Source organism: Papaver somniferum, chromosome 4 (genome assembly GCF_003573695.1).
Source record: "Papaver somniferum cultivar HN1 chromosome 4, ASM357369v1, whole genome shotgun sequence".
Classification (NCBI taxonomy): Eukaryota; Viridiplantae; Streptophyta; class Magnoliopsida; order Ranunculales; family Papaveraceae; genus Papaver; species Papaver somniferum.
Genome location: NC_039361.1, coordinates 64,365,440 through 64,378,167, shown reverse-complemented (window position 1 = coordinate 64,378,167; position 12,728 = coordinate 64,365,440). Strand labels below are relative to the sequence as shown.

General features: G+C 41.3%; 1 protein-coding gene across 1 annotated transcript; it reads right to left on the bottom strand.

Annotated features, from left to right (window-relative positions):
- Positions 1 to 10,763: 10,763 nt before the first annotated feature.
- LOC113272623 (tropomyosin-like) lies at positions 10,764 to 12,310 on the bottom strand. Its single transcript, XM_026522436.1, has 4 exons — positions 12,254 to 12,310; positions 11,873 to 12,179; positions 11,235 to 11,356; positions 10,764 to 11,090 (listed from the first exon to the last, which is right to left on the bottom strand). The coding sequence occupies exons 1-4, from the start codon at positions 12,308 to 12,310 to the stop codon at positions 10,764 to 10,766; spliced, it is 813 nt and encodes a 270-aa protein (XP_026378221.1).
- Positions 12,311 to 12,728: the final 418 nt, after the last annotated feature.

Below are 12,728 nucleotides of genomic sequence, written 5' to 3'. Positions count from 1 at the left end.
GAGTCGGGTGCAACGGTTCGTGAACCGGGATCGTCAACCCTACAAGACTACCGAACTCAGTTGACCACGGTTCGTGAATCGCGTTCATCAACTGCTAGCCTTTAATACCAACTTTGAAACTTTTGTTCACACCGGTTCGTGAACAATCACCAACTGAACTCTGTATTTCTGAAACTCAGATATCTATGGTTTACGAACTGGTTCGCCAATATACCCTGATTAGAAATATCAGAAAGTTCAAATTTCTCTCTTATGATGTTTGAAACATTCCCGCATGATGAAATCATTTGCATGGGAAATTTTCAAATGATCCACACATTAATTGACACAAATAAATTATTTAGAACAAATATTGTTAAGGATTATTGAACATGTTTGCTTTGAATCATATTTCGAGATTTTTAGCAAGACAAGCTTAACTCGAAACTTTTTCTTTGTAAATCTACTAGAAGTCATATGGCATTGTCTCAAAAAGATAGAATGCTAAGATAGTGAGTAAAATAGAATGGTTCGGTCTTCACATACCTGATACTAATGTTTTCCAAATGTCTTCGCCGATCTTCAGTATTCAAGGGTGAATCTGATACTCAACTACCAAATTTTAACCCAATCTGAGACTTGACTTAGTAGACTAGAAATCAAGATATAGTATTGATCATCTTATATTAACAACAATCTTGAGATAAAAAAAACTTTTGGGCTCAACCAAGCAATGCTCTAACAATCATAGCTATGTTAAAGTCCTGAAGTTAGTGGTTTGGATATTAATTTTTGAGACCGTCCAAGTACTCTGCTTAACAATCAGGTTCATGGACCTTGTGTCTATATACGTGTTGATTGAGTACAGATTGAGATATTAACTCTATATACATATTATCAGGGATCATTCAGTTGGTTTACTTGCTATTGTATTAAGTTTTATATATATAGGTTGCCGAACGAAAAAGTTGGGTGTATTTGGTATCCCCTGCATTTACAATTAGTATCAGATAAGGGAAACACTATTGACCTAATAAATCTGTGTTTGAAGCGATCTGTATTATAGACAAGAGTGCAATCTTCGTTAAAGTGTCATCGGTTGTAAAAAAAACTATTTTTATGGACTCTATTAATGAGATAGGATCTTCCCCAGTCTCTAAAATAGATAAACCTTTGGTTACCATAAAACATGCTATAATTGACAATTTTTATCCTTATTATACTGATGAATCCGAGTAGAAAGGGAAGCAACCAAGAAGAGTGATGAGATTCTTAGTCGTCTGGGATTCAGGCTTCTGAGGTTAAAAGGCTGAAAAACAAAGTCAACAATCTTATTGGAAAGGTTAATGAAAAAGATTCACAAATCAGGATTCTTCTTGAGGAAAAGGCTGAAGTAAATTTCAAACTATTTCACTTGAGGCTCAACTTGAGAAAAACTCATTGGAAATTCAACGTTTACTGGAGAATCCTTCAATTCCATGTAATATGTGTGAATATGAGAAATTATCCTTATATATGGTCAATTTAAAAACAAAAGAGTTCGAGGAAGTAATTTCCTATGGCATTCACGACAGCTCAAGTAAATCTCTTTTAGAAGGGTATTATCAAAGTCTTACCACTTTGACAAAGGATGACCAGTTATATTTCTCTAACCAAGAAAAAACTGTATTTCTTATAAAGAAAAGTTCTTGTACTAAGTCTGTGCAAGCTGACTCTGTCAGGGTTCAGAAACTTTGTTATATATGCAATATAGAAGGAAATGTTCAGTGAAAGTGTAAGCTTAGATTGAAAAGTAATCAGATCGAGTCTATTCAAGAAACCTTGAGTCTCATCTTAAAAGAAGTTACTGACATTCAAAAGACAAAATCTTCGGATTTAAAACTAAGGATACTGATTCTCGAATCAAGACACCTTCCAGGAATGCTAGTAGAGCTTACTCATCAAATAGAACAAAGAGCACAGGTTTTGGTACAATTGCTAAGAAAAACCTAAGAAAGTCTTCACGTACGTGGGTTCCAGTAAGAACACAATTCTTGGAAAATATAGAGATTTACTAGTTAAAGAGACGGCTCAACTAGCAAATATGGACTCGATGATTTCATGTTACAATGATCTCATAGAAAAGTTATATTGCACCTTGCAGAGGCAAAAAAACTCAGGTAAAGTTTCTAACTTCATCTTTTTTCATGATGATAGTGAGTTTGACGATAGTGCAATTTAGTCACCATACTAGAAGTTATGGCATGTAATCTTATGAAATGGGGTAAGGAAGAGTTCAAACATATAGACATAGCAGTGGAAGTTACTCAAAGGAAGCTGGTGGATATTTAGAAGGTGATCACTTACAAGACACAAGTGAACTAGAAAAGAATCTCAAGATTGTACTAGAAAATCTGGAGGTCACAGGCATAAGTTCTGTGAGCAGCGCAATAAATCTCGCTGAATTCAAGCTGCTGACAAAACACTCGAGCTTTTCACCTATCATTCATGCAAAGGTGAAGGAAAAACAATATACCTTCTATTAAGTTGGGTAGCGGAGAGTGGACTTCAAATCCTGACACCATCACAAAAAAGTTGTCGTGGAATTTTGAACGAATGTATAAGCATGATACTTCAATTTCATCACCAGACTGGAAGTTATGGTATGTAATCTTATGAAATGGGGTAAGAAAGACTTCAAACATGTATACATATCAGTGGAAGTTACTCAAATGATGTGAATATCAATATTCTGCGGAGCATGTGTCATGGTTTCAGTGGTCGCCTGCAAGAGGGCTATACAGACGAACCTGAGTAGCAGAAGACACCTTCGCAGATCTACTTTATCTTATCCTAAGAAGGGATACCTCGACAGCCAAGATAGAAAAGTAAAGCCTAATCTAGGGAGAGGCAGCTGGCGAAGGGACAGAGGTAGATGACATATCTAATCAACATTAAATGCACAAATCTCTTATCTACACTTTAATCAAAGCACGTGGAGAGAGATGATGTGGTAGAGTCTGACTGGCAAAGGTTAGCGGTGAATGAAGGTAGAATCTGTACTGAGGCTGGGAAGTTCCCAAAGGAACGTGGGTCAGCTGAGGTGGCAGAGTCCGACTGGAGAAAGCATGGGGTGAACGAAGGTACCACTTGTACGAAAGGTATATCAGGAAACGATGGATCCAAAGACAACAAAGGGGATATAAATACCAAGCTTCACTAACAAATCAAGGGCATTCAATACCTAGGAGAAGAAGATCTAGTCTTAAGCTTATACCTCTTTAATGTTTAAAACTTAAGTATTTACTTCAACTTGAGTTCTCTCTATTACTTTGGGAAGCATTTAAGATCTTTGTAACCACCAATACTTAATACGAAACAATCACTCATTATCCCGTAGACGTAAACGAAAGTCGAACCACGTAATCTCTTGTGTCTCATGATAACTTAGTTCCATTTTACGTTATATTTGTGTTCTTCGTTATTATTGTGATCTTCAATATCGTTTATGACTTAGCACTATCAGTTTAACAGAGGTATTAATACTATATAGTATCCGATTCTATGAGCTGTATACATTACGTAGACTATGGGAAAATTAGTAGTCACAGTTTGGCGCTAGTAGGATGTTCCTTTACTTTTTAACTTACGCATATTCTTTAACGAAGAGATCTGAGTTCTACAACGATGAATCTCACTTTTTAGTGATTTGTTCATCCGTTCTTTACGCAAGTTCTTTGTGTTCATAGCCTCTAAAGACTTGCAATCTTACAGATATACAAAGTTTTTGGCAAAAAACGCATTCACAAAACGTTAAAACTCTTTTTTTGTACTAAAACAACCATTTCCGACAAGGTATCTCTAGATCTGAGTACCTTTGACCGCAGAGGAATCTCAGTGAGAATTTAAGGAAAAAAGATCTTCCAACGCATTTAATAACCTCTTTTCGCGGAAGATCTGACACCCTTTCTAATTTGTTTTCAACATTTAAGGTTGTTTTATCCAAGGGTGTCATAAGAAATTAAATAACCCATATTTTCAAACGTCATTCTCGTAATATTTCTGAAAAAGTTGTTTAGCCATCATCTGTGTCAGAGCATTAATTGCTAATCTTTTATGAAGACACCCTAGCCGCAAATTTTGTTGTTTTTCTGTGACCGCAGGGTAACAAAAACCGAAGGCATGCAGAAACCAAGTGATGTACCAACAAGCTCACGACCTACTGTTACAAGAGGAAGATCTCAAAAACCATCTCAAGCGAATCAAAGAAATGAAGCAGACGACGAACAAAGTGAAATAGCAAGAAGAATTGTTGCTAACAAGCCACCTACCCCTGTTGAAGGGATGGGGTAAACATCGGGAGCACAACCAATTTACGACATGACGTTACCGGAGCGTCTGAATGTTACGAAGCCACATGCGGCTAATGAAGGGTTAACCAGAACCTTAGCTCCTATGGGACGAGGGTTGGGAAACCTAACTCCTATCCAGCTAGATCCTTATGCTCCGGTCATAGACGAAGGAGCAGATGACTCTGAGGATCTCTACAACAATACTCCTTAGGGTGCAATGCACGTGATATCCCAGGAGAATAAAAACTTGAAAGACATGCTGGATGTAGAACTAGAAGGTTCCCAAACTCACCCTCCGTCAAAGAGGAGTGAGCACGAAGCTATCTCAGGGAGGCGAAGGGGGGATCCTAACCCACTCGGAGGGGCAGGAGAACACATCATGATCAAATCGAAGTGGATCCAACTTACAAGCCCTCTCAGTCTTATTATGATGAGATATTTTCTAGATACGCTCATAATGTGAACATGGTCATGGAGCAAATGGAGAAAATGCGGAAAGAAATACAAGGACTGAAAACCGGACACACAAGCGCAAGGCTGGAAGAATTACTCCAAGAAGCGACAACATCTCCGTTGTCTTTTTGCATTTTGAGGGAGCTCATCCCTCCGAAATGCCCAGTACCTACATTTCAGGCATACAATGGTACCTCAGATCCCGCAGCCCACCTACGATACTAAACTCGTGTCCTTGCCCATTGGGAAAGAGATGAGGTAGTACTTTGTAGGTACTTTCCCGCTGGCTTGACGGGATCAGCATTGGCATGGTATGATAATTTACCAGCAAACTCAATTGACTCGTTTGAGCAATATTGTCTACGGTGTTCTTGGAGACATACATGTACAACAAGTCAACAAAGGCAGGGTTAGATAGGATATTTGCTTTAGCTATCGGATCCCGAGAAACATTGATGCAATACACAGACAGGTGGAAGAAGACATGCCAAGCAATCGGGAAAGTCAATCCATAAATTAGCATTAATTTCTATAAGTACGGACTTGATAGAACCTCGGCTATCTTCCTGGAGCTTCACAACCGAGCCCTTGATTCCGAATGAGATCTTAGGGTTGTCCAAGATCGCTACATCAGACTTGAATAAATCCAAAAGGATAACCCCGGAGCACAAACAAAGGAAACAACATCCCTGCAACGAACAAACTCTTTGGAACCAATTCCGGGGATACCTAAGAGGCAAAACGAGGCCGGGGGCAGAACCAGCTCTCGAGACAAAAGATCAAAATACGGAGATGGAAAAGGCAGGGGAAAATGAAGAGAAGAATTTGTATATAAAGTCTACACCACGCTGAACACAACATTCTTCCACATCCTAAGCAAGGAAGGAGCAAAGCCGGTCTTTCCTTACCCTAATACTAGGGGAAAGCAACCAGATAAAACAAATGAGGCTAAAGAGTATTGTTAGTACCACCAGTACTACAAGCATACAACTGACACATGTTATCACCTACGGAACACGAATCAGAGATTCATAGACGAAGGCAGGTTCATGGAGTATGTGCAAATACAACCAGCGGATGCTGAGGTAGCCCCCAAGAAAAGGGTAGAACTACCTCAGGATAGAAAATACATCAACATGATCACATTCTCCAGCGGAGACCAGGAGGAGCTACTCGAAGACATCCTCGAGTTGGCTCGGAACAGAAGAGAGATAGAAGCCCACGAGGTGTTCAAGTTAAGTGGACCATATACTAGCACTTGGGAAGAGTGGATGTCTACGCCATTAACATTATCAACAAGAGATGTCAATCAGGAAGTCGAGATGCACAACGACCCACTTGTGATCACTCTTCCAATTCATGGATGAAACGTTACGAAGGTCCTCATTGATAGGGGCAGCTCGTTAAACGTAATGTTCAACGAACCATACTTACGTATGGGTTTAACAACTAAGTAAATGGAATCATCCACTTGCACAACATACGGTTTCAATGGAGAAGTCTCTAGACCAAAGGTATAAATTGTCTTGCAGGTACGCACATGACCCTTAGTAACCAATACAAGGTTCTGCGTCGTGGAAGCACCTTCGCCATACAACGTCATTATGGGACGACTGTGGGTCTATCGGTTAATAGGAACAACTTCGACTTATCATCAGTATCTTCGATTCCCTACACCCATGGGTGAAATGTAAATCCAAGGTGATCAACAAGACGCAAGGCTATGCAATCTAGCAGAGGTCAGACTCAACGAAGAAAGAGCCGCTGCACAACAATACGAGAGGAAAAGACGAAGGGCGAACTCCAACGAAGTAAAAGATGTAGGCTTCAAAGTCCCCGAAGCCCCCTCAACTCATGAAGCAAGCACCTCTGCCACTCCGGTAGAGGATGTCTCTGCTAAATGATAATTACAGAAATGCACTCCTCTACAACGTCAGAAGCCAACCTTTTCACCGGTGGAACCAACAAACAAAATCAACATCGGAATGGAGGAAGATCCAAAGATGATCAACATCGGCACTCTACTAGAAGAGGACGAGGAGATGCAACTACAAAGGCTACTACGGGATTACACAGATGTCTTTGCATGGTCAACGGAAGACATGCAAGAAATTGACCAGAATTTGGTCTCCCACCACCTTCGGCTCCAACCAGAAATGACACCATTCAAGCAACGAAACTGCAAAGTAGCAGATGTCTACCAAGAAGCAGTGGAGAAGGAGTTATAATAACTCCTATCAGCAGGATTCATACGAGAATTCAAGTATCCCACGTGGATATCTAACATGGTCATTGTACCTAAGAAGAACGGAGGCGTGTGCATTTGCATCGACCTTAACAATCTCAACAAAGCAAGCCCCAAGGACAGCTACCCGCTGCCAAATATTGACCAACTGGTCAATGCAACCGAAGGTCACCAAAGACTATCCTTCATGGATGGATACTCCGGTTACAACCAAATCGCCCTTGCAGAAGAAGACCAGGAGCATACTGCGTTCTTTACCCCATAAAGCTTGTATTGCTATACAACGATGCCTTTTGGACTAAAGAATGCGGGGGAAACATATCAACGATTGAGATAAAATCTTTAACCCATGGATAGGCAAGATACTAGAGGTCTACGTGGAAGACATGCTCGTCAAAAGCAAAGAAGCGAAAAACCACCAGTCAGACCTAAGGGAGATATTTGAAGTCATGAGAAACTTTCACATGAAAGTAAACTCGGAGAAATGCACGTTTGAAGTAACCTCGGGAAAGTTCCTAGGATACTTGGTAACTAAGAGGGGAATAGAAGTGGACCCCGAAAGGGTCAGAGCACTAATGGAGATGACATCTCCAAAAACACTAAAAGGAGTACAAAAGCTAAATGGAATCTTGGCCTCCATGGGAAGATTCATATTAAGGTCGTCGGACAAATGCAAAGCATTTTTCGATACCCTAAGGAAATGAAGCTGGTTCATATGGACCACAGAGCAATCTTTCCAAAAATCAAGGAGTACTCGGCCTCAGTACCTATCTTACAGAATCCAGAGCTAGGTGAAATACTCACCCTATACTTAGCAGCAACAATCTACGCTGTGAGCGCAGTATTGGTACGAGACCAAGGGCAAGGAGAAAATCCCATCTACTACATCAACAAGACACTCAGTTCAGCGAGCGTAACTACACCAAGGTAGAACAACTCATATATGCCTTAGTAGTGGCAACACAAAAGATAAGGATATATTTTGATGCACATACCATCCGAGTCTTCATAAAGGCTCAGATAGGTCAAATCCTCGATAGCACGGAGAAAGTTGGAAGGGTGGAAAAACGGAATGCCATGATCAAGCAATTCCGCATAATCTTTGAAACAAGGAAGGCTGAGAAATTACAGATCTTAACAGACTTTCTGGCAGACCTACCTTTCAGCGACGAAGCGGAGATAGATGACATCCCAGGAATGGAGGAAGACAAGCAAGACCCGGAGGACCTATTAGAACCTCAGAAATCACAAAGGTGAGAGATATTCGTAGATGGATCTTCCAACGGAGAAGGCACATGTATAGGGATTGTAATAACAACCCCTACCGGAGACCGACTCATCTATGCATTCAGGTTAGAATTTGAACAATATACCAATAATATCACAGAATATGATGCGGTCATACATGGTTTATGCTTGGCACGGGAGCTAGGCTTATCAGATGCTCGGTTGACTAGTGACTCACAGCTGGTCATTAGACAAATCGAACTCAAATACCAAACTTTGGATCCAGTGTTATCTTCGTACTTAAATCTAGCTCAGGAGCATGAGTCCAATATCAACAACATAGCATTCAGGCATGTATGTCGAAAAGACAACAGACACGCAGATTCCTTCGCATTCATATCCTCTATGCTAAAAAACAGAAATACCACCGCCGTGCAAATTGGAAGGATCTACGAACCTTCGACAGAAGGACCTACCTCAGGCGTTGAGGAGGCTTTGGCTGTTCAAACTCGGTCCATGAGAGAAGCAAATACAGGAAAAGAAAACGAAAAATAAAAGAGCCAGATGACGAAGCTGAAGAGTCTGACAAATACCAATCTATGTCAGACGAAGGAAACAACAGCGAAGCGGAAGATGATTGGAGGATTCCAATCCACCAGTACCTTGACAAGGGTATCTTACCAGCCGATGTTAAAGAATCTCGGAAACTCTAGTCAAAAGTAGCAATGTACAACCTTCGTGACGGAATACTGTATAGGAGGTCATTTATCGGACCTCTGATACGGTGCCTCTCATGAATCGAAAAATGGACAATACTCCACGATATACACAGCGGAGATGCCAGCAACCATAGTGGAAGAAGATCCTTAGCGGTTAAGGACAAAATACAAGGATACTACTGGCTAAGCATGGACGAAGATTCGACGAACCTAGCTAAGATATATGAAAGATGCCAACGCTTTGGCAGGAAGATCAAAGCACCAGCAACGGAGCTCAATTCAGTCATCATCCCTTGGTCATTTTTCAAATGAGGGGTTGATATTGTCGGACCCTTGATAGAGGGAACCTCAAAAATAAAATATCTCATTGTGGCTACGAACTAATTCACCAAGTGGGTGGAAGCAAATCCTTTGGCAAGAATTAGGGACACAAATGTCTTTAAATTCTTGTTTGAGCAAATCTTATGTAGGTTCGGAATACCAGCCGCCATAGTCTATGACAATGGCAAACAGTTGCAAGGGAAGAACATCGACATGTTGTTTGATACTTTCAACATTCAGAAGAACAAGTCCACTCATATATATCCTAAGAGCAATGGATAAGCGGAGGCAACCAACTAAACCATAGCGATGAACTTAAATAAATAGCTAGGAATATACAAAAAGAGGTGGTGCGAACAACTGCACAATGTCCTATGGGACTATCGAACTACAAGAAGGTCAGCTACGGGGGAAACTCCATTCCTGTTGACCTACGGAGCCTAAGCAATCATCCCAACGGAGGTAATACTCCCAACGACAAAAACGGCGGCATGTGAGAAGAATCTAACAACAGACTTGATGTTAGAGAAGCTGGATGACCTTGAAGAAAGAAGGGAGGTAGCTTTACAAAAGATGATAAACTATCAACGAAAGCTAGCTCGAGAATACAACAAACGGGTCATCCCCCGAAACTTGGTGGTCGAAGAATACGTACTATGATAAATTCCGCCATATCAAAGAAAGAAGGAGTGGGGCAAGCTAGATCCGACATGGGACGAGCCCTACATCATACATGACATTGCCGGAAAAAGGGTCTTACTACCTAAGGACCCCTGAAGGTGAAGTATTAAAACATCCCTGGAATGCAATATACCTAAAAAATACTACCCATAAGAGAATGGTGATCACTCAGGAGAACAAAGGAACGAGCAGTAGCCTACCATGTTCTATCCCTGATCAAAGGTATTATAAACCTTACTAATCAATGAAAGAAACTTTTTGCTAAAAAATTAGTTTTTGATTAATAAAATTAGGTTAGAATAGACACCCTTCGTCAGGATTTACGATGAGGCAAGGTAAGGCATAACTGCGCATATGTCGATCTCGGATCCTTGGGGCAAAGGCTCCTTTCATGAGGCATAAGAAAAAAAATAAGATATCCCCTATAGAGATACCTTGTTGAAGTAAAGCAGTCTTCGCGCTGAACGCGTAGGGTTACAAGAAACTATTGCCCACGTAGGAACCCTCGCCACCACGGTACCTTCTGGCCAAAGGATACTTAGGTAGGATGTTGAATGTTCCATCAAAGGTTAGCATTCCTTAGCACCTTGTGATAGCTTGATTGTGCGATCAATTAGACACAATACGTCTAAAACAAAATATTCATGCAATAACATGAGAGAAGTAATGATTTTACAAAAATATGTCTGACATGTCTTAAAAGTTACAGATAACAAAGGTTCAAACCATCAGAAAGCATTGATAATGAATAAGGGAGACATCATAAAGGCACGTCAAACTGAGGGCATAAAACAACAAAGAGTCTGGCTAAACAAAGGCCGAGACATCAGGATCAAGGATAAGGAAGACGAGGAAAGACGACCCCGTCAGCTTGGAGTTCAGCTTCGCAAAGGCAGTGTTGATGTGGTCAATGGACGAGCGCTCGAATTGCACCTTTATCTGGGAGGACTGAACCTCCAGATTCGAAGCTGATTTCTGACGAAGCTCCATCATCTGAGCACTGAGATGGTCATTAGCTTCCTGAAGTGACGCAGCCTTAAACTTTGCAGCAGCATCAAATTGATGAGCTGTCTCCAACGAAGATACTTGGCCTTCAAGACGGTTAATATTAGCATTTGCACCTACAAGCTGCTCCTAGAGACCTGCAGACGCAAAAGAGATAAGTAAAAAGCAGAAACGATATGGGGCACGAAGAATGTTGAAACAAGAAAATCCTAAGCTACCTCCGGCATGGCTAAGGGATTCTTCTAAACTATGTTGGGATTTGGCAAGATCCACCTCAGCGGAATCAAGATCCTCCACGAGGGTATCACGTTCGGTCCGAAGATCCTCAACATCGATTCGGAGTGAAGCAGTCTCAGAGGATAAAACCTGGCAAACATTCTCTAATCTTCCAATCTCTTAACCAAGGATGTACAGGACATGGAAGAAGGCACAGAACCAGCCTAGATAAGTTTTCTCTTAAGAGAGCAGACCTCAGAAGATAAGACGTTACCTTCTGCAGTAACCTTAGCTAAGGAAGCGCATCATCCTCAAAATCCTTATGATACTTTTTACGGATAATTTCTTGAGCTGAGAGGCGTTTCTGAACTAAGGCAATATCCTCCTTTTGCTTTAAAATGAGACCCTCTTTCCACTTAAGGGCTTCGTCACATTCTTTGCAGAGCAAAGCCATCTGCTTCACAAGATCTGCGTTATGAGCAAATTCAAGAGAAATTTGGGCCTCGTTATGAACAGTCACGTTCATCAACCTGTCAAACTTTTTCTGATAATACCAAACATCGGAGGTCAACTTTCCTACCTTCTCCTAGAGATATCTAAGCTCACTAGAGGTACCAGCTGGCAGGCGTAGGTTGTCTCAGAACTAAGATACCAAATAAAAATGAAGACAAAGCTAAGGAAAAAGAGAAACAAACCTATGGCTTTGGAGGATTCAGCAGCTAGAGCGGAATCAGCGGCCTTACGACCATCCTCAGAAACTTTTGCAGCGTTAGTTGCTCTCTCAATGGCCAACAAGCAGGCCTCTAGGGACCTCTGAGTTTTCCTCAGATCTCTCTCTAACAAAGATATCTTGGCAGTAGAATCAGCATCACTGGAAGAAGGTTGTTGTGCGCTAGAAAGGGCATGATCTTGGCGGGTACGCTTCAACAGAGTACTCAAGTGAGTACACTTATCCCTATAAAACTTGAACAAGGTGCATCCAACGTCGATTTTTTTGCAAATCTGCAAACAACGGAGCATAAGAACATACAGAGGTTCAAAACAAGGCATAAAACAATAAGGTAAGAATCACTTACTGACAACAACAAAAGACGAGGAAGGAAATCAGCGTAGGTGTCCATAAAGGACTCCATTTCTTGGATTCTACCCCTGCGGATTTCACCAAATCTCTGGCCGGCAGTCAGGGTCAAAAAATAGATCCTTGGCCACATGGTATTGAGCAGACATAACATCTAACTTTGAAGCAACCTCCAAAGAATCGTCCAGTTGATGACGATCGACCTCAGCAGAAAAGGGACTCTTTGAATCCCGCAGCAAGGCTTCAAGGATGGCATCGTCGGAACTCCCAAGGCCCAAGCTCTCAGGTAACTTACCCTTCCCAAAATCCGTAAGAACCCCACCAATCGCCTGAGAGCGACCATGGGGCACAAGTACTGAATCCTCACCACGACGAAGAGACGACATGGTGGATGAGCTGGGAATGAAAGAGAATGCTTGGATAGAAGAACCACCTAGGTCCATACCACCAGCAGAGGGAAGATTACCCAGTAC

Bases quoted from the DNA above. Each gene is read 5' to 3' on its own strand.
- LOC113272623 (XM_026522436.1), bottom strand. From the start codon at position 12,310: ATGGAGTCCTTTATGGACACCTACGCTGATTTCCTTCCTCGTCTTTTG. The intron at 12,180-12,253 runs GTAAGTGATTCT...CGTTGTTTGCAG, and splicing joins CTCGTCTTTTGTTGTTGTCA to ATTTGCAAAAAAATCGACGT. The intron at 11,357-11,872 runs GTTTGTTTCTCT...TCCTTGGTTAAG, and splicing joins TGAATCCTCCAAAGCCATAG to AGATTGGAAGATTAGAGAAT.